The sequence below is a fragment of the Convolutriloba macropyga genome, chromosome 15 (assembly GCF_964194025.1).
Source record: "Convolutriloba macropyga chromosome 15, txConMacr16.3, whole genome shotgun sequence".
Lineage (NCBI taxonomy): Eukaryota > Metazoa > Xenacoelomorpha > Acoela > Convolutidae > Convolutriloba > Convolutriloba macropyga.
Genome location: NC_134482.1, coordinates 9234951 through 9257647, shown reverse-complemented (window position 1 = coordinate 9257647; position 22697 = coordinate 9234951). Strand labels below are relative to the sequence as shown.

The 22697-nt window shown below is 35.5% G+C and overlaps 1 protein-coding gene across 11 annotated transcripts in view; it reads right to left on the bottom strand.

Annotated features, from left to right (window-relative positions):
* Window positions 1-510: 510 nt before the first annotated feature.
* LOC142354642 (neuropeptides capa receptor-like) overlaps window positions 511-22697 on the bottom strand; it is a 171330-nt gene continuing 149143 nt past the window's right edge. For all 11 annotated transcript variants that reach the window (XM_075406981.1, XM_075406982.1, XM_075406983.1 and 8 more), the window contains one exon: window positions 511-1766. In XM_075406981.1, the coding sequence (XP_075263096.1) occupies window positions 1256-1766 (511 nt within the window). In that variant the 3' untranslated portion in view covers window positions 511-1255. The remainder of the gene's footprint in view (window positions 1767-22697) is intronic.

The following is a 22697-nucleotide window of genomic DNA, read 5'->3' as shown; positions in this document are numbered from 1 at the left end:
GAAAATAAATGGAAAATGATCCAAATAAATAATCAACAAAGTGGGCGTAATTTTCCACGTCAGTAATTATTCGACAAGGTGACGGTTTTGTTACCAAGTTAAGGTCTCCATTTATTTTCGTCAACGGACACCCCCCCCCCCCCTAATCTGCATATCAACAAATTGTATAATTTTCCCACGAAAGAATGAAAAAGGCGATGGAAAATAGTGAATTTCAAACATTGTATTTAACATATGGGAAATATTTGAATTGGAAAATGATTTATGTTTATTAGAGCAATGAAGTAAATTTCAAACTTGATTCAAATTACTCGGATTACTTTTATTAGAAAGCACAAAATTTATGTAACATAAACAGCAAATGTCAGATCTATTGTCCCCCTCTCGTCCCGTGCTGGGCATATATTCTTACTCACCCTTCATCCGCGTACGGGTTATAATATAAACTTGCATATTTGGCAAACTGTGCTAGCAAAAGGCACAGAAGCCCGGTGGGGGGGGGGGGGGGGGGGTAAATAGTAGCACAGATGGGGACAGTTTGTCAAATTCTCGCAAAAAAGAGATTGTTTATCAAGTAAACTCACTATTTCAGCAAAAAGATTTGAATCTGATCAAGCTTGCTCAAATCAACGATGAACATATAATTGATAATTGAGATCCTTTTGGTTAGTTGGGATAATTCTGGTTAGAAGAAGATAATGAACTATTTGTTCATAGCTTGATCAAACTAGTTCGTGAAACGTTAGTATAAATTGTTGGATGATAATCTCCATTCTTGATAATAAAATTATCAGACTAGTTTCCTTTCAAAACTAATTAAATTATATACCTTAATATATATTTTTTTCAAAGTTATGTTGTTAATGTTCTCTTATATTTTTTATAAACATTTATCTTTTTGTTCAAAGGTTTTAACTTTTGAAAATTTAAACTTTTTAAAAGGTAGGGAACTTTGTTCATGATCAGCTGAGGTGAACTTTAAACCATTTAATTCAAGTGATTGTTGAAGAAAACATCCGATATATGATTTTCGCATGAATAACAAATAATAGAAATTTTTATGAAAGTTTGGGCAGCGTAAATATGAAGTTGAAAACTGGAAAAACAACAAACAAACATTTACTATAAATGGGTGTCTTTTTAATTGCTAAATTTGGAAACTTGAAGTTTGTTTTTGTGAACTATTATCATTGATCTGTTTTCGAAACCAGCAAAAACAGACAAAATAGAAAATATTCTTTAATGGGTAGCATAGTCACGTGCAAGTTTCGTCCATAAGGGTAAGATTGCCCATTGTTGTTGTTGCATTGCTCCTTTTTGAGGGCAATTTGTAACACCAACAAATTGTTTCTTGTTGAACGTCTAAGTCCAGACGACCATCCGCTTCGCTTTTCCGAATAAAAACCGACTTCAACAGTTCGCCAAACGCGTCTCGGTACTTTTTCTGGGTCAGGGCGTAAATGTAGGGATTGCAACTCGTGTTTAGGGTAAATTGCAACCCTGTAATGTGCTTCAAAACACTCATGTGACGAACCCAATAAGAGTCCTTGTGCAACCCGAAAATCAGGAAAGCGTAGAAGGGAATTGGGAAAACGAGGAAAGTCAGACACGCCATTCCGACAATTATGACGAATCCGACGATCATTTTGACAGGGATTTCACTGGCTATCACGGATGTTCCACCTCCGCCGCGTCCGTTGGCTTTTGCGTTGGCACCGTTTTGGTCGCCGCGTGACGCGTTTGTGTAGTAACTCATTTGCTTCGATCTAAACATCAAAGAATCTTATCAAATAATTTATTATTTGTAAGCAAACCTAATACATAGCTGGCAGATTGCCAGAAAATAGCCGCAATAGCTTCGTAGATCTCGAATCTCAAAAAGATTTTTAAAAGAAACAGACCAAGAAGAATTTTCTTTCTTTTTTAAATGCTGAGATGTTATATTTTGAATAAGAATATGTTTAACTTATTGCTGCTTCTATTAGCTGCTTTTAAGTAGCCTCCAATTAGAAAGACATGTATTAACTTGACCATATCTCTTAAAGCAAAGAAAAGTCGATATTGAATTGCGGATGTCAATTTTGAGAGTGAGGTGATCAAAAACTTAATCACGCGAATGAATAAAAAACTCTTACAACTAAGAGTGGAAAATGCCGTCACGCACGCAATTCAATTAAAATCGCACAAACAAATGAACAAAAAGCGATTGTGACGTCATATGGTCGTAACAAAAATTTTGACGACGAAATAAAAAACGATAATCTGACATATTAATATTAAAAAACTCGACCTGTTCCCAAGTTCCACGCCTTTCTTAAAAAACGTACATTTTTGCAGTCTCTTACGAGTTATGTGTGGAAAAGGCGCTGAGACAATAATCCGCATTATATCAAAAAGAGTTTTAGAGTTAGATTCATTTTGCTGCCGAAAGCCTTGAAACCTAAAGAAATTGAATTCGACTAAAAAATCGCCAAATCAGATCGAGGAAAAATTGACTCTTTTGTCCAAGACAATCATGACAAGGCGTGCTCCAGTGACGAAAAGCAGCTAAACCAATAAATAACCAATTTGCCTCGAATAATGTTTCAATCCCCTCGTGTCAATTAATTTTTGCCGGTTTGAATTACGTTGTCTGAAACAGCGAGACAGTTTCATTTCTTTTCAAAATTTTCAATTTTACCATAGGGTTTTTAGTGACATTTTAATAGAGTTTGACTTGTGATCTAATCAACTGTATCAATATATATAACATAAAAGACTTTTGATTAATAGTTTACATCGCGTAAGTTAATCAAAACGGCAAAAAATATATGCCCTAAAAAATTTCAACAAGATTCTGAACAACATATCTTTTCTAATTCGATTTCAAAAACTTTTAAAACTCCTTTCCTAAAAAATTTGAAACATCAAATCGAATGAAACGTTTTGTAGTTCAACTAAAATAATGACAATTTTATAATCAGATTAGCTTTAGGTTCTTAATCTGCACATTTTCCAAACAAAAGATATCAACATCTAGTATTTTCAGAGGCATGTATCAAGAAAATATATTAAAAAAATTTTCCTTGCATATTAAGCTATATTTCTCCTTGCTTCATTGTTTTTTTTAAACCAGAACTCTAGCAGAAAACGAATACGAGAGTATTCATAATACATCGTTGTCATTTATCATCAACTCAAAAAACGATCTGCCAACCTGTTGGTCGATAACTTTTTACTTTTCTGTTTTAAGCATTGGATGTGATTTTAATAAGGAAAAAGCGCAAATAGCTTTGTATTTTGCTTTAATGAGACAAAATTCAATTTGGGATAAGATCAAAAGTACTCGGGGATAGAAGGCGAGAACAAAGGTTAATAACTTGATAGCTCGGAGTATAAAATAATATATTCAGTCTAATCTATCTCAATTCGTAACGATCGTCGAAAAAGGCCAATTCCTTTGATTAGAAACAGGGAAAAAATCAGTAAAATTTTCATTTCCTAATGCTCTGAAAAGGTTTAGGACCTAGAAATGAAATTTAAAAAACTTGAAAGATTTTATGTATTTTTTTTCAAATTTTAAGAAGCATCACAGAACATTATCTGCTTCGCATCTGGATTTCTGGAAGTGGTTGCCGACCACAATACAAAATTGACTTTATAAATATCCAATTTGAGGAAAGTTTTTTTCTAGGCTAAACGACTCAATAGGAATAATTCAATCAAATCGACAACCAATTGCTTTGAATTTTAAATACTGGCATTTTTATACTGCTCTGTTACTCTGAGGTTAGATCTTGTAATAGACTTAATTTGTACAAAAATTGAATTTAAGGTGAGAACTCCTGAAAGAATGTTAAGGAAAAAGTTTTTGTTCAGTTCAATCTAAATGTATAAAAGCTATTGTTAAAAATAGCAGCATTTTATCTATATTGTTTTTGTTAATTTTTGCACTCATGGCAAATCTTCACAGTAATACTACGCGCCTACAGCAAACAAATACCCCACCCCCACCCCTCGTTCCGATCCCTATGCTGGGAATCACAGTGATTTCTATAAGAACGCATTCATCTTGTTTTATTGGACTACAAGAAATTCTAAAAAGGACGTCAAAATGATTTCACTTCATCAGCCTTTTAATCTTATAATTTTCAAGTTTTTATTCAATAAAAATGACGATCAAAATACTGCTAAAACAATAGTCGAGGAAATAATTCTACTTTGGAATCCCTACAGATTAGTTTTTGTAAAACATTCTGATTCAGTATTGAATTACTATAAAAATTGTGTACGGTTGATATCTACATTTGATGTAAACCACTGAAAATAGCAAATTCTGACTCTCAAAAAAATTCGAGAATATTCGAACAAAAAAAATCCTTCAGCAGAACATTTTTAACTGTCAAGCTAATAATATATTTTAAGTTTTCTGATTGCATGAGTCGCGACAGTCAAGTTGTATGCTGCGTTTGGTATTAGGTCAAAAGTCAATATTACATGAAAAATATTACAATATCATTGTTTGAGGCAGTTTTTAAATGTAAAAAACACAAATATAGCAGATAATGTATCACAAAATTTTTTTAAGTACTTTTTGTTTGTTTGCCTTTAATAGGCAGATAAAATTTGAACTTCTAATTCTAACAGTTCGAATTAACATATAATTTTCCGCAGAAAATTTTAATTAAGTAGATCTTGAAAACACATTACATGAAAAATCTAACCAACATTTCAGAGGCAAAAGATAACGCGGCTGTGGAATCATTAATTTATGTGTAATAAATTTGTCTCCACCCCCTTTTCAAGACGCATGAACTCTCTGGAATTTATATATCTTCAGGCTACCAGAACCTTATCAGCATATTGGTTCCAGACGTTCCGTCCGGGCGCGTTTCCAAACTCGGTGGAAACCCTGTTTGTCCTTGAAAAAGAGGCTTTATAAAGGGAAGGAATTGTTTGTGAGTGTTCTTGAGCTAACAGCCCTAAGACGTGAAATAATAATCTTTTTAGACCCGTCAGGAAAAAGACCACAAATAGCATTTTTGTTTTCATTTGGCTGGACTGTGGCATTTTTATTAAACGATTTAGGCCAGACTAATCTCAAATATTACCTTTTGTGCCAGTATCACGTCAAATTTGTTCTTCTTATCAGTCTTTTTATAGCCTTCAAAAAATGAACAAATCATCAACGCAATATTACTGAGAAAATACACACAAGAGCGTGGAGAATTTGTAGTTAGAATGTAATAGAACAATTTTCCATTTTTATGTTGAAAAGTGTGCCCTTGTTTGTATGTGTGTGTGTGTGTGTGTGTGTGTGTGTGTGTGAGGTGGGGGGGGGGTATTTGTACCTGCGGAGGTACGGTGGTGGATCTAAGGTGGAGGCGGGGATTGTTCTCGTTGAATATATGGACTAAGACAAAAAAGAATGTTTCAGACACCCTTTGAAAACATTATTTCAGCTCCAATAAGAGGTGTTGAGTCTGATTCGAAAAATTTTCAAGTTGCATGAGTAGCCAAAACAATTTGATAAAATGACGCCTCACTCAGTAACAAACATCTTAAATACCTTACAAATGAATACCCTTATTTTTATTAATGTTGAGATGTTATATTTTGATTAGGGATATGTGTAACTTATTGCTGCTCTCAAATAACCTTCGCTTAGAGTGACACAGTAGATGATCTCCTGGAAATAAAAAAAACGAAAAGTCATTTTAATAGAGAGGAAAGCCATTTTGAGTTAATTGTGACCAAAAACTTTATAACGCAAATGAACAAGAAAAATCGCCTCCCTGAAAACTAAATTTGACGAAGGCTCACAATTCAGTCAAAATTGCATTAAACAGAAAGCAGATTTGAAGCGATCTTCACGTCATTTGATCGTAACAAAAATCTTAAATTCAAAAACATCGTAGTTTTACAATATAGTCCAGACCTACAACACCAAGAAGTCTCATTGACTAAAAAAACCAGAACGAGAATGGGCTAATAATGGAATCAAAAACCCATTATCCGATAAAAAAAATAAAAAAAATTAAACATCTAATTCCAATTGTTGCATGTGAACAAAAAGGCATCAGCAAAAAAAACAAATTTTTGTTCAAACGCTGTTTTACCACTCGCTTTTTGCTCCAATTCATGTTTCGACGTGACCAAAATAAGCAGTTTAGTATGACATCAAAGATTACAAAAATGTGTGAGCAGATCTTAAAATAAAGACAGCTCTCCAATACAATTTAAATTCTTTGAATTGTAAAAACCAAGAGAAGGCCTATCGTTTTGCGGCTATTAAGAATAAAAAATTATTTCAATTGGGCAAACTTTTATAGGCCAAATTTTTTACTTCAATTTTTCGTACAATCTTTTCAGGACAACATTTTTGAACAACAAATGGATATATCCATTTGTTGTTTAAAAAAGGGGTAGTACGGAATATACATGCACACATTTACAAACCATGTAATGTTATAAGGCTTGATACTAAGGAGAAGAACGCCCAGGGATGTAAAAGTTATATGTCTACTAAGCTATGGTCCCGAAGCAGATCATATCCAAATAAATGAGTAAGATTTCATGACAAAAACTGAGTTTTCGATGATCATATTATGTTCTTAGTTAAGCGTTGAAGCTCTGAGGCGGTCATGTTTGAGAGTTCAACAGTTGTGATAACGGTTGCATTCTTGTTGTGTTAGCAGGGTAAGAATGAGATGAAAATTATGGATCATGCATATAGGAAAGAACCCAACCAATCGATTTTTGACCGTCTTAAAGTACCTTCATTTTCTATCCAAAATACAGACACCTGTAATATAAGCCCCCAAAATTTTGACTGAAATTAGACGCTTCGCTCATGTGAAAAACGCAATTCACTACCCCATGAAAAAAGATAATAACTATGGGTCACTGTTTATGGATTTTTGTTTACTTCAATATTCGCCTTTTGGGTTATTGCTCGTTTTGAACATAAAATAGAACATGAATAAATGTCTTATTTCATTTAAAACAAGTTATTTTTATTTTCACTTCAATATGCGATGATGACTATAAACTAAATTGCTTGTAAAATTGTACCTTCAAACTTTGCCCCTTTTTGTTGGATTAAATTTTACGCATTTTTTTTTGCTATAAACTGCTGTGAACATCAATTTGTGAGCAGTGTAAAATTTTCAACCTCTAGTTTAAATGGAAAATTTGCCCCCAATTAACACGACTTGACAAAGAACACTGCTAATTGACTATGTGAAAACTGCTAAAAGTGCAAACTTAAGTGACGTCTTTCACATCTTCAGTTTGAAAAGCAAAAAGTGCAAAAACTTAAGCTCAGGTAAAGCAGAAAAGTTGACAATTTCAGCTGATTTTTACCGCGGCGTGAAATGATAGATGTTAAGTCAAAAAATGTTAACTGAGTTAATGGATTTTTGAAAAGTGGCTGAATTATAAGCTCTTAACAACAATTGAAGTATTTTCCCTCACTAATTATTTACAACTTGGGAAGCAGTCATTTAATACAAACTTGTTGTAAATCAACCCCCCCCCCCCCCCCACCACACACACACAAATGGGTTTCAAAAAGAATGAAATGAGGATGCTTGAAGTATTAAATTTTAATGGATTATATCTACTGAGAAGCAATGACAAAATAATAAAAATAATTTTCCGCACATTCTCTGTTTCTTGCAAAAACACCCAAAAACAAGGCCTATATAAATTTAGATAAAGAAGTCTTCAAGGGTTAACACTAAAGAATGGATTTTATAACAGTGGTGAACAGTTTATGAAAAAATTCCCCAAATTGCCCCTGGTTGAAGTTTCTTTGATTTTCAACAAGGATCAAATATGAGTTCAAACTGTCCATGCTTGATTTTTTAGTGCGCTCTTTGTATGGAAATAAAAAAATATATGATCCTTGTATAATTAGCAGGAAATATACCTCTATTTTTTTCCTGTCATTTACGTTTTTGGTTACATTTATCAATATTCTTTAATACTCTTAGAACCCAGTTTGCACCAATACACGCTCACTTATATGCAGCAGACAATGTTTTTTTTTTCATATAAATTCAAACTCATTTTCTAAATCGGTACCCAAATCCAAAATTATCCAAAATTAATTTTTATTGCTCCAAAAAATCAAAAGTAGACCGCAAACGCGTTACAATAAACTTTATAACCATCTGACTGCATGATACGAAAATATGTTGCACCAATCTGATGCATCTTTCAAGACCTTGTAGGGTTTCCAAGACACTTGAAAAGAAAAAAAATTGTACAAAATCTCGAATTTCATAAATTTTCCTGTGATTCTTGTATGATTTGCAGCAAATCATAAATGATCTTTACATGACCGTGTATAGTTTCTAAGAATCATATATGATTAGGTATGATATTAAACAAGCTGACTGATGGATGCCCAGAGGAATCAATTTTTAAATGCATTATGAATTGGATCAAAACCACTCACTCAAGATCTCTTAAAATCAGTCAAACTCTTTCGAAAGAAATATTCACCACCTTGATTGGAACCAGCCTTTGCCGACATCAAGAACCTAGGTTTTGCATTTCTTAATTTCTTGTTATAACTTATCAAAAGTCTTCGAACAAATAAACGAAACATATAAGCAAAAAATCTAAAAACTTCTTAAGTCAGCAAGGAAAAGCTTCAAAGTTCTCAAACTGATGCTGCTTAAGATTTTACGTTTTCTCAATCAGGTACAGTGTCAGTTTTTTTTTATCTTTTTAAACCGTGCACTAAGTGACCTTTTACTGCTTTTAATTTAAAACCCAACGTACCATTGTTTTGTCTTTATTATTTTAGTCTTCATGGCTATGATATGTTAATTGGCAATGATAATGTTGATGTTGATGAAAATTTTGGTCTTTTGAAACAAATTCAGGTTTCAGTCAACAAACTGTAACATAATCGACTAACGTCGGGCGAATTGCTCCCAAACGACCGGCGAGCGGTTGGCTTCGTCAGTAGATCGCCAAGGTTTACTGAGGCTAGCTTTAGCTTGATTCCACTCTGCAACTTTTAGTTTTCTAGCCTTGTTAGTAAATGTTATAAGTCAAATAAAAAACTGATATTTTGAAAATTTGCAATTACAAGCAAAGTTTAAAATAATGGCTTCCAGATTTTGCAGTAAAAAATCAAATTTTTTTTTCGCCTCTGGAGTTATGTCAAAAAACTCATCTGCAAATCTTGAAAAACTTCATTGTCCAGTAATGATCATTAAACTCAAACAAAAAAAATATGCAAAAATTTTGAAAACAATCGCAAATTTCATCAAAAGTGTGCTAAATTTCAAGATATTTAAATCTTCAAAACCATTTCATTGTGTCAAGAGACTATCCAGTATATTTATTTCAAGCTTTCAATAGTTTCCCTGGCTCAAAGATCCACTAACTTGGAACATGAAAAATTTTTTCAAAAAATTTGTAAAAAATTTAAATTTTATCAAATTTTGCACAAACTGGAGTCATTAAAAAATTTATAACCATTCCACTAACTGTAGACTCTATGCAACAGCCGAACATAATACCCTGGAAGAGGTATCTAGAAAAAACTTGCAATTATTTTTTTTGAAATTGCTGATTTTAAAATCTTGAAAACCTTCGATTACATCTAAAAGCAATGCTCTAATCTATAACCAAATCCTAGAAGATATGGCCTATGTGGCTCTTGAGGCTGGAAAAAGAACAAAAAAAATACAAAAATTTTTAAAAAACTTAAAAAAATTTGCAAGCTGAATAAAAAAACTGCCAAAATTTGTGATAATAAAAGTTTAAAACTAATCCATTGCCAAAAAACATCTTCCTGTAACTTTTTTATCAAACCCTAACGGAGATTTTATGTTAGGCTAAAAATCTTGAATAATGACAATATATGTCAAAAAATTGAAAAAAATAGCAACTTTTGTAAAAAGAGATAAAATTCGTGGTGCTGAAATCTTAATCTTGAAAAACATTCCAATACATTCAGATACTATACAGTAGCCTATTGTCAAACCATGGAGGAGCTTCCCCAGTTCTTGGGGCTGGAGAAACTTGAAAACCGACAAAAATTTTCTAAAAACTTGAAAAAAAGCAAGCTTTATAAAAAAATTGCCTATAAAAAAATTGCAAGCTTTATGAAAAAAATAATTTTTTTCAGTATTTTTTTCAGCGGTGATGCGGATGTTGGCGGGGTGGGTTTGCAACAAGAGTGAGGTGCAACAGCGCGGTGGGGGCAATAGTGAGGGTTCAACATTGGGGGTGTCTTCAACCTCTAAGAACCGCCCCTCACACCATAAGTATCCAAAAGTCTCCACAACAGTTTGGGCTGAAACAGAGCTCAAAGGATCTAAGTTCAGTTAATGCCCACTGGGCGCTACCTGTTTATCCCGTTTTTAACAAAGAAAAGTCGAAAGCGTCAGACGAAAAGCAGTTCAAGCAAAAAAATGCATTATAAAAAAGACGGAGAGGACTAATATAACTGCAACAAACTTTGTTTGAGAGCAACTAATCATAAAATTGGCAAAAACTCAGTAAAATAACTCAAAATGGGTGGATTCAACAAATTGCTGACGCAGGCCACAATATGCAAAAAATGATTTCAGTTTTTTTCCCAGAAGGGTTCGGTGATATCCGATTTTTTTAAATTTGAGTTCTCAAAACTTTCTTGTATTTATCAATAGGCCCCCAACGGTTGGGTTAACGATTGTAGCAAAACGGAAGCAAATTAAGAAAAAGAGGAATCTGTAGCGGGGCGTTCACGGGTAACCATTACGACGCAGAGGTATACTCCAAAACTTCCACCTTAGTAAAATTGGCTCGAAAATTAGATACATACAATGAACGAAATTAGGAGACATCTTTTGTATCTTACTTTCGCAAAAGGGATCCGCCAATTTTGCAAAATAAAAAAATATTCGAAACGAAAACCAGGTTACAAATCTTGCAGCACGTTTCCGCTCAAATTAGGTATCTATTATTCGCGCGCATTTTGAGCATGCAATAAGCACATTAATAAAGATTTAATTGAAGCTTTCAAAGTTTTAAAGTGCTTTAAATACATGAAACCACAAACACTGATTTTTTTCCGAAAAATCCATCGCACATTAAAGGCGTATATCAATGTGGGACTGGCGGATTTTAATAAGTAGTAGTAAATAGTACTAATAAGTGGTAATAAGTAGTAATAAAGTACTATAAGTAGTAATAAAGTCGTAATAAAGTACTAATAATAGTAATAAGTTAGGCTTAATTAAATAAGTAGTAATCGGGCTGTATTGCGTGCGAAAAATCGATACATAAATGGAGCAGATACGTGATACAAGCCGTGCGAAAATAGGTTATAAAATTTGTACTTGTATTTCAAGGTTAGGATTAGGACACTTTTGCAAACACGGGTTGCTAATTTCTTTCCATTTTGCCGGTTTCTGCTAAAGTAGCTATTTTCCGCAATATTGTTCCATTTTCAATGTATTAACATAGTAAAAACCAACACGAGATACACGCATCGGGCATATCTGCCCATGACGATTTGGGTATACCTCTGCGTCGTAATGCTTTACTTTTGTTACTTTTCCGATGCCCTATAGCATGACTAAAAAAATTGATCATCGAAGCTTCGCAAAATAACAAAAAAGGACCGCATTTTTTAGACAAAGAACGAAATTATGCAATAAATAACGGCTTGGCTCCGTTTTATTTTGTGGCCCTCGATATTATTTAGTTTCTGAGTCATTGATCTGTGGTGAAAAAAAAACTCAGACGCCATTGAAATGGTGTTTGCATTGAGCACATACAAGAACATTTATCCATAACCATCATTTTAACGTCATCAATATAGCATGTATGATTGATTTAACTATGATCTATTTCAGTCGGCTATAATGAAACCTCCATAGAGGGCGTTTCAAAGTTCAGTCCTCGCCGGGAGTTTATAAACAACACCCCGGAAAGGGGCGTGAAAAGATTTAGAAGAGCATAGACTTTTGCACCTTTCATCATTTCATCAAGGATTCCATGGAAAAATATCTGGGCCAAATTTCACTGCGACCGTTATTTATGCACTAGGAGCTTATATGCGGCCTCATTGTTTACTCTGTTTATTTTTTGTTTACTTTTATTTACTCTCAGCCTCTCTCGTGAATACTATAATATCCTGTCCACAATAAAAGTGCCAAAATGAAAAGAAAGCCTTTTTTGGTTTTGATTTGAAGACCGCGCTATGGGTGAGTTTTACTCGAAGGTGAAAAAGGAGATTTCGGGAATTATAAAGAGGGAAAAATTGAGAGATGGAATATTAAATTGGATTGAGAATAGCTATTGTAAGTAGCACAATTGAAGGCCAAGTATAGTACTATCTATTGCGCTTTTAAAGTGCCGATGAAAGAACAAAGAAACGTCTATGGTAAAATAAATCACCTTTCATTGGTTAGAACTCAATTATTCTTTTAACTGCGTACTAGTTTTCCAAATTTCGGATGGAAGCGTATCTTTTAGTATGTCGTAGGGTAATGTTTTCGAGTATCATCAAACCATTTCTAATACCTATTTATGCATGAATTGTCATTGTTTTAATAGTTACTCGATTAATTTGCCACACGCAATTGACTTAGCGGAACTTTTCTCTTCCTCCTCCCCCCTCCCCCTGTCATTTTTATGCACCAGATTACGAGTTTTTTTTATACAGCAAGCGACTATGTAAAAACCAGCACGTGCACTTTGGGGACGTAAGAGATATATGCCCACTAAGCTGAGCGCCGAATAAGAATAGATCCTACTTCGCTTAAAACTTGATTCTTAAGAAATGTTTAATAACAAAACAAGAGCCCAAGCTACCGCAAATTTGTTAATGCTTGCTTTTGGAAGTGAACATATGTTTTTTCCATAATCAAAAATGAAAAAAAACCACTGTTGCTCTGATAACTGTTTAAATATATATATATATATATATATATATATATATATATATATTTATATATATATATATATATATATAAATATATATATATATATATATATATATATATATATATATATATATATGTATATATATATATATATATATATATACATATATATATATATATATATAAACATATTATAACTATAAATGTACAAACAGTTATCTTTATATATATTGTATATATATTGTACGAGTGTAAATGAATGACAAATGTTTATATAAATATACTTATATATATATAAATATATATATATACATATATATATATATATATATATATATATATATATATATATATATATATATATATATATATATATTCATATATATAAATATATATATTTATATATATATATATATATATATATAATATTAAATATATATATATATATATATATATATATATATATATATTTATATATATATATATATTTGTATATATATATATATATATATATATATATATATATATATATATATATATATGTATATATTTATATGTTGTGGCTGAGCTTACTAACTCAAAAACCAAATTGAATAGCGCCTCAAGGCCATTTCAAGCAATAAATCTAGAATAAAATGAAGAACCAAATTTAATGCTACATTCTATCGAAGCCATGCGGATTTGTTCATTTTGATCAACCTTTATATTTAGTAACTATTATTAGTACACAATCATCATTCACGAAGTTAAATTGAAACTCAAATTGCAACTACGATATTATTTCCAGGTATTCAAGTGTTCACAATCACACAAATTTAGCTCAAACGGAGTAGGATATACCCAATTTGGTAAACCAGATTCAGCGAATTTTGCAATTTTCATACCAATTCAAAGCGTGCGGGGCACCGTATAAGGTATCCCGAACCCCAAACTCAGTGTATGCAGAGAATCTTACGACATACTGTTCTACAACCAATCAGAGATGCTAATTTGACATGTACGGCAGTATAAATATAGCTAGAAAAAACTACCAAAAATCAGTTAAAACTCGTTTAGTCAATTTTGTCTTGTTAAACTAACAAACAGTGCGCATTGAAGCACACTCTCTTGAGCAGTAAATTATTTGTTATCGTGTCTTGTTTCTGTAAATTATATTAGTGATTGTACAGTTTTAACTTAACTTTGACTTTTGAAAAGAGAATTAACTTTAATATTCTCAAAATATTTTTTCTGAGGAACAAAGTTCCTAAGTAAGAGAAACTTTGTGCAAAGCACATAGTCAGTTGCTCTTACTGATTTCAACGAATCCTAGCATAGTTTGATATTGGTATTATTGAGACCAATTGAGAAACAAAAATTGTTTATTAAATTAACTCAGAATATTCAATACTGAGCTAAAATTTGTTGTCTTATCTCTCGAAGACGATTCAACCGATTCAGTTCATTTCTTTTTTGTTTGTTTACTTGTATGACAGTGTTGTGCGCTGCCAATTTTGCTAAATTTTGAATCCTTACTTACAGAGTTTTTCAACATTGAAGTTATTGCCCATGTATTAAGATTGCGTATAAAATATAAAAGGTAGCACCACCAACGCAGTTTACCCAGAGTTGTTTAATTTTACATTAGATAATAGGCCTAACGTTCCTCATCCTGTGAAAAATCATCTCACTAGCATTTGTGGTTAGGGAGATATCATTGTGAAGCCTCTAATTTGAGACTAATTGGTTATTTGAAATTTTGAAACATTTGCTTAGTTGAAGCAAAGTTATATGTTATTCAGCAAAGCTGAACAAGTAGTTATTTGAATTTCTTAAGTACTAAATAATGCAACGACGTTCTAGAGAACAGCGGATAATACAGTTCACAAAAGTTAACTGCAAAACACAATATCCGGACAGATTTGAAACCGCTGAAACGAACAGGGCGGTGTAAAGTTTTCCTTGATTTTGATAGGAGAGCAGCCGTTACATTTGGTCCGCCTACCCGGACAGTGGAAGGCAAACTGCTGTCCAATCTGATGAAGAGAGTGCCGAAGCCATTCCCCAATGAGAATGAAACAAATCAACAGCAACAGGCCAGTGAGGCGAACAGAAGAGTGCAATTCAATTGCGAACCCTGCTCAAAGGAAATCAGCAAAGCAAAAACAAAAAGCAACCAGGCAACCCAACCACAACCAGCAGAGAGGAGCTTCAATCAACAGCTCACAGATACAACACGAAGCTTCAAGAGTTAGTGAAAGAAGTAAACACTTAAACAGGGATTGGCTACAAATAATTGAAGATTCAGATCAACCCAACAAACTAAAAGTTCTCTACCAACAGACTGTTTACCTTCTAGAGGAAAAAAACCCAAGCAACTGCAGAGTCGAAAAAAGCTTGTGCCCAACCAAGCAAATTTTGTTGAAGAACATTTGAAAGAAGCAAGGAAGTGCAAAGCAAATTTGGACTATCATTGGCTTGCATGTATCAGCAAAGGCACTCAACCAGCAATGAATGCAGAGCAAAGCAGCACAACTCAAGTAATGAACGACAACTTGAGCATCATCAACTACCCAACAAACAACCCAGTTGCTCAAACTGTTCAAACTGGAGCAACAGCAAGCGACCAAGATACGGAAAATGTTTCAGAAACATCTTCAGCAAAGCAAAGGCGAGAGGAAAAGATGAAGAAATTTGATATCGAGTTAAAACCAAGATGCGACTGGAACAAACACGGTTCGAGCGGAGGAAGCTAAAGCTGGAAATTCTAATGAAGGAACTGGAAACCAAGCATCAACGGTTGGAGGAAGAGCGTGAGCTAGAGCGCAAAGTGAAGAGAACAGCATTAGAGAACCATCATGCTTGTTCCCAATCAACTGGTGCGCGAGATAATCCACCCTTCAACTGGACCCCAAAGAAGAGAGATGTCTCAGACTGGGCCAGCAGGATCGACAACCTTCTAACACCAGAACGAAGAACAGCTCGCTTCGAAGTAACCCTTGAAGTGAGCAGGCATAGTCACTTCTCACGTTATCGCAGTTCACGAGACCGTTCCTCAAGTGTAAAAGACCAGGACGTTTCCCCCATGTCTACTACGATACAACAGTGGGTAGGAAGTTAGCAGTAACCTGCCAAAGCTGAAGTTGAACAACTTTGATGGCAACCCCTCGAATGGCCGGAGTGGTCTAGTATGTTCATTGCTACAGTGGATCAACGCCCAATACCTGACTCAGAGAAGATGAGCCATCTGGAGATTCTACTGACAGGCAAGGCAAATTCAGCAATCTCTGGAATGGGCTATTCTGAACAGTTCTATGGTGCTGCATGGAGCATTCTGGAGAGGAGTTTTGGAAGGCCTCATGTGATCATTGATGCACAACTGGAGAGTCTTCGCAAAGCAAGTCAGGCGAAACCTCACGACTCAACAGGTCTGCTCAGTTTCTCAGTTATTGTTTCGAATTTTGTGATTGTGCTCAAAGAGTACAAGCAGATTGGTGATCTGCAATCAAGCTCGACACTGTATATGGCAGTAGAAAAACTACCCTAAGTTCTCTAAGAGAAGTGGTGGTTTTATGTTGATGATAAAGATGAAGATTGGCCTGATCTGATTATGATTGGCCTGGCTGAAAAGTGGCTATCTAGGAGAGCATTCGTGCAAAGGGAGAGCATTCGTACGAAGAGTTTTCAGCTTTCAAGTGAGAGCGAAGAGAAGGAGCACAAATAGAGACAAACGGTTCTCGGAAAAATCGAGCTTCACTGCAAGTTCGAACTAAGGGAAACAAAGCAAATGTAAAGTGATCACTGTCCGCCAGTTGATGGCACTCAAAAAATCTGGAACTGTCCACTATTCAGGAACATGAGTGTGAATTATCGGTACGCAGCAGTGAGGAAGCAACGCTTATGTCACGGATGTCTAGGCAAAGGACGTGCAATCAAAGACTGTAAAGTCAATGCGTGCGGTATTAAAGGATGCATCAAGAAGCACAGCCGATTGCTACACTCAGAAAACCAAATGGACGAGGGCAATCACGCAGTCAACGTAAGTGCAGCAACAATAATCCAGAGTAACGAAGTTATAAGCTTTCTTCAGATAGTTCCTGTCTCAATGCAGAGCGGTGGCAACAAGTTGAACACATATGCTTTCCTCGATAGTGGATAAACGGTTTCATTCAATGATAAAAGTGTGCATGAGAAGTTGTGAGCTAAAGGCACCGATGTGCCGCTCAACATAGCTGGCATACACGGAACAAAGGACCTGAAGACAGAAAGGGTTCCTCTCAAAATAAGGGGACTACATTCAAAGGTGCATTCAATCGAAGCGTTTGCACACGCGTCAATCTCTGTAGGGAACGAAAAATACAACTACAACGAGCTGAAGCAATGCTTCAATCACTTGAGGGTTCTACCCAACAAAAGCTTCAACTTGATGGAAGTTGGCATCATCCTTGGGCAAGATGCTTATGAGCTACAAGGCCAATTGGGCTACAAGACAGGAACACGAAAAGAACCTTTCGCCTTTCTAACAGAGATGGGTAGTCGGTGGACCCATGACGGGCAAGAGGAGACAAAATGTTTGTCATTTTGCCTTCACTGAAAATGGGGAAAGTGGCTGAGAATATCCAAACCTGGTGGGACATAGAAAACCATGATTCCTAATCAACGTTGTCAGTCATTCAAAAAAGGAACTGCTGCCACAAAAGATGCTAGAGAGTACGACGAAGTTCACAGGCGAGCGGTACGAAGTGGGAATGCTGTGGAATGAACCAGAGCCAAACCTACCGAACAACTGCAGCTCAGCCTTGGGCCAGCTTCACTCACTGGAGCGAAGATTCCAAAGGGACCCAAAACTGAAGGGATTGTATCAACAATCAATAGATAAAGATTTAGAAAAGGGATTCGTAAAGATATTGAAGGGATCCGAAGTCAAAGGCACCTTCGGGAAGGAATGGTTTTTTGCCACACCAACCAGTACTAAGCCCGAACAAGCATGGCATAGTAGGACGCCTTCGCAATGCTGCATCAAAGTACAAAGAAGTATGCCTAAATGACAAGCTACTAGCAGGACCTGATCTGCTACTCGGGTTGATTGCAACAATTTTCAGATTTCGCGATGGACCAATGGCCCTAACAGCTGACATCTAATCGATGTTCCTACAAGTGCAAGTTTCCGAACAGGATAGAAATTGCTTGAGGTTCTTATGGCGTCCAAGGACTATTGAACCTGTTCAGATAAATGAATATCAGCTTCATGTATTTGGAGTTAAGAGTTCTCCAACTTGCGCAAACTATGCTCTCAAGCGAGTGGGACTGGACAACGAAGAAAAGTATCCAATTGCGATAAAGGCAATACAAAACAACTTCTACTCGGACGATTTCATCAAATCAGTAGAAAACCCTGAAGAAGCAATTGAAGTCTTCAATCAACTACAACCTCTTCTCTCGCAACATGGATTTGAACTGAAGAAGTGGATAAGCAACAACGATGCAGTTACCGAAGCAATCCCAGATGACTTGAAATCAATCAGCAACACGACGCAAGTCGAAGTGGAACCCAATACGGAGGGATCCTCAGTGCTAGGACTGCAATGGAACATAACTGATGATAGACTTCAAATGTGCAGGGGTACGAACAAGGAAGTTGACGCAACTATAACTCAGAGGAAGATTTTGTCATTGGTATCTTCAGTTTTCGACCCGATTGGATTGTTTGCTCCGTTCAGTGTTTACTTGATACGACTTCTGAAAAGCATCTGGACTAAAAATGGACACCAATGGGACAACGAAGTGGAGCCTAGTGACAAAACAGAATTCCAGAGATGGAAAGAACAAATTCCAATAGTGGCTGAAACAAGCATTGATAGAAAGGTACTTCAACAGAGAGGGATTAAACCGAACTTCATGTGTTTGCAGACGCATCTGAAGACACGATGTGTGCAGTAGCTTATCTACGATCACAACCACCAAAAGAATACTCAGCTGATTTAGCATTTGTCATTGGAAAATTGAGAGTAGCACCAATGAGGCATCTTTCAATACCTCGATTGAAATTGCAAGCGGCAGTCATGGCAGTGAGGTTGAAAGAACAGATAATCAAGAAACACGAAATTGTTGCAGTTTTTGGTCAGACTCAACTACAGTTTTGCAGTTGATACACAGCTGCCATCGTAAAAAACAAGTGTTTGTGGCCAATTGAGTGGCTGAGATACTAGATACAACTGATTTTTCACAGTGGAAACATGTGAGCGGTACTAACAACCCAGCGGACATTGGCACCAGAGAAATCAACATTGAAGAGCTTAAGAGAATTGATTGGCTCACTTGGCCGGCCTGGTTAAAGCGACCAGAAACTTAGTGGCCGAGCAAGTGAACCTAATCTTTGCATCAGATGAAGAGAATATACCGTCATCAGTCTTCATGATACAGGCTGAAGAGAAGAAAGCTGTTATTCAGTGGGAACGATTCAGTAAATTTAACAGATTAGTGAATACAGTGGCATACAAAAAGTGAGCATTTAGCAAATACAAACCAGCAACACTTGTAGTCAGCATTTAAGAAATAGAAAAAGCAAAAACAGCAATCTTCAAGCTACTACAGCAAGAACAGTTTGGTGAAGATATGAAATCTCTGAAAGCTGAAAAAGAAATTCCAAAAGGCAGCAAAACCCTACAATTCTCGCCATCCCTAGATAAAGAAGGACTTATGCGAGCCAAAGGCAGATTAGGCAAAAGTCAATTGGATTTAAATGCAAAGCAACAAATATTGCAACATTGGAAAAACCATGCGGTTTTATTATTCTTGCGAAACGAGCACCAGGACAATCAACACAAGGGCACTGAGCATGTAAGAAACATTCTTCAGCAGAAGATGTGGATAGTAGGCATACGGAATGCCTTAAGATCAATCAAGAACAAGTGTGTGACCTGCAGAAATGGCAGAGCATAAACGATAGCGCCAGTAATGGCAGATCTACCCGAAGAGCGGTTAGATGTTTCAACAGCCTTTAAAAAAGTTGGAGTTGACTACTTTGGCCGTTTCATTGTGAAAATCGGGCGACGAAACGAAAAGCGATGGTGTTGTCTCTTTACTGGTCTAACTATGGGAGCGGTGCAAATAGAAGCGGTACCCAAGTTGGACACAGATAGTTGTCTCAATGCAATTACGCGATTTATTGCGCCAAGAGGCAAACCAAGTTGGGGGGACAAAGTTCGGGACAAACTTTGTTGGAGTTGAAAAAAGTTTGCAGAGTACGTTGCGGCATGGAACAAAGAAGGGATCGAAGAATATCTAATTCAACGAGGAATCTGATGAAAGTTTAACACACCCGCTGCACCTCACTTTGAAGGAGTATGGGAACGGTTGGCAAGAAAGCAATGTATGCAGTGTTGGGGAAGAGACCAGTCACCAAGGACGTTCTTTCTACAACGATCTGTATTGTAGAGCAGACGTTGAACGCAAGACCGTTGATTCCAGTCTGTTCAGATGTTAATGACTTAGAAGCATTGAGCCCCTATCACTTCTTGCTTGGCAACAAGAACGTTTGCTTACCCTATCTACCATGCGCATAAGAATTATTTGATCATCGAAAGCTCTTTCGACAAACTCAAGCCTATGCATATCTCATATGGGACAGATTTCGTGAAAAATACCTGCCAACTCTGAATAACCGGCAGAAATGGCGATCTACGGCGAATGAAACCCTTAAATAAGGCGATCTCGTTTGGTTGATTGAAGACAGCAATAGGCGTGTATATTACAATCTAGGTCGAGTTACGAAGACCATCGATAGGTCTTACGGTGTGATTCGATCAGCGATAGTTCAAACGAACGACGGAGTGTACAAGAGACGGAGTGTACAACGGAGTGTACAGTAGTCAAGATCGCCGCAGTACTAACAGGAAAAAATGTTTTCGCGATAGAAAACGGGGCCGGTGGTGTTCGGGCTGAGCTTACTAACTCAATAACCAAATTGACTAGCCCTTCAAGCCTATTTCAATCATTAAAGCTAGAATAGCATGAAGAACGACATTTAAAGCTACATTCTATCGAAGCCATGCGAATTTGTTCATTTTGATCAACATTTATATTTAGTAACTATTATTAGTACACAATCGTCATTCATGAAGTTAAACTGAACCTCAAACTCGAACTACGCTATCATTGCTACGTATTCAAGTGTTCACAATCACACAAATTTAGCTCAAACAGAGTAGGATATACGCAACTTTGTAAGCCAGATTCAGCGAATTTTGCAATTTTCATACCAATTCAAAGCGTGCGGGGCACCGTATAAGGTATCACGAACCCCAAACTCAATGTATTCAGAGAATCTTACGACATAGAGTTCTAAAAGCAATCAGAGACGCTAATTTGACATGTACGGCAGTATAAATATAGCTAGAAAAAACTACCAAAAATCAGGTAAAACTCGTCAATTTTGTCTTCTTAAACTAACATACAGTGCGTATTGAAGCACATTCTCTTGAGCAGTAAATTATTTGTTATCGTGTCTTGTTTCTGTAAACCATATTAGTGATTGTACAGTTTTAACTTAACTTTGACTTTTGAAAAAAGAATTAAGTTTAATATTCTCAAAACATTCTTTCTGAGGAACAAGGTTCCTAAGTAAGAGAACTTTTGTGCAAAGCACATAGTCAGTTGCTCTTACTGGTTTTAACGAAGCCTAGCAGAGATTGATATTGGTGTTTTTTAGAGCAATTGACAAAAAAAATTGTTTATTAAATTAACTCAGAATATTCAAAACTGAGCTAAAATTTGTTGTCTTATCTCTCGAAGACCATTCAACCGATTCAGTTCATTTCTCTTTTGTTTGATTACTTGTATGATAGTGTTGTGCACTGCCAAGTTTGCTTAATTTTGAATCTTTAATTACAGAGTTTTTCAACATTGAAATTTTTGCCCGTGTTTAAAGATTGGGTATAAAATATAAAAGATAGCCCCACCAACGCAGTTTACCCAGAGTTGTTTATTTTTACATCAGATAATAGGCCTACCTAACTTTCATCATCCTGTGAAAAGTTATCTCACTAGCATTTGTGGTTAGGGAAATATACTTGTGAAACCTCTAATTTGAGACTAATTGGATATTTGAAATTTTGGACTTTTGCTTAGTTGAAGCAAAGTGATTTGTTATTCAGCAAAGCTGAACAAGTAGTTATTTGAAATTATTAAGTATTAAGTAATGCAACGGCGTTCTAGAGAATAGCGGATAATACAGTTCACAAAAGTTAACTGCAAAACACAATATCCGGACAGATTTGAAACCGCTGAAATGAACTGGGCGGTGAAAAGTTTTCCTTTGAGTTTGATAGGAGAGCAGCCGTTACAATATAAGCATTTAACACTTACTTAAACATTATACTTACTTACTTACACATATACTCAATTTTCAACAATTTTTAGTGCAAGAGAGATTGTATATACAATTATTTACATATAACCTTGAAAGAGCGAAAAAAGATTCTTCATGTAAAAGTACTTCTTAAAGATCTATAGCTGCATTTTAAAACAGTCATACAAAATTTTTCAACACGTTTGATTTTCACACCCATGGTATTCACCTTCTGTGAATCTCATACTTGAGACTAGTGAGCTGAAATGCTCAAAGAGAACTTAATGACTTCTGGAAGCTACCTGTTTATCCCGTTTTTTGAGGACAAAATGTCATTGGGGCGGACAAAAAATCAGTCAAGCGAAAGTTTGTACAAAAATGACCTCAAGACAAATGTAATTGCTACAAACTTCGTTTGAGAGCAATTAAATAGTATTCGAAGTTCAAAATTTACCTGAACACCTCCTAAATATGTTTTTTAGAATGATTGT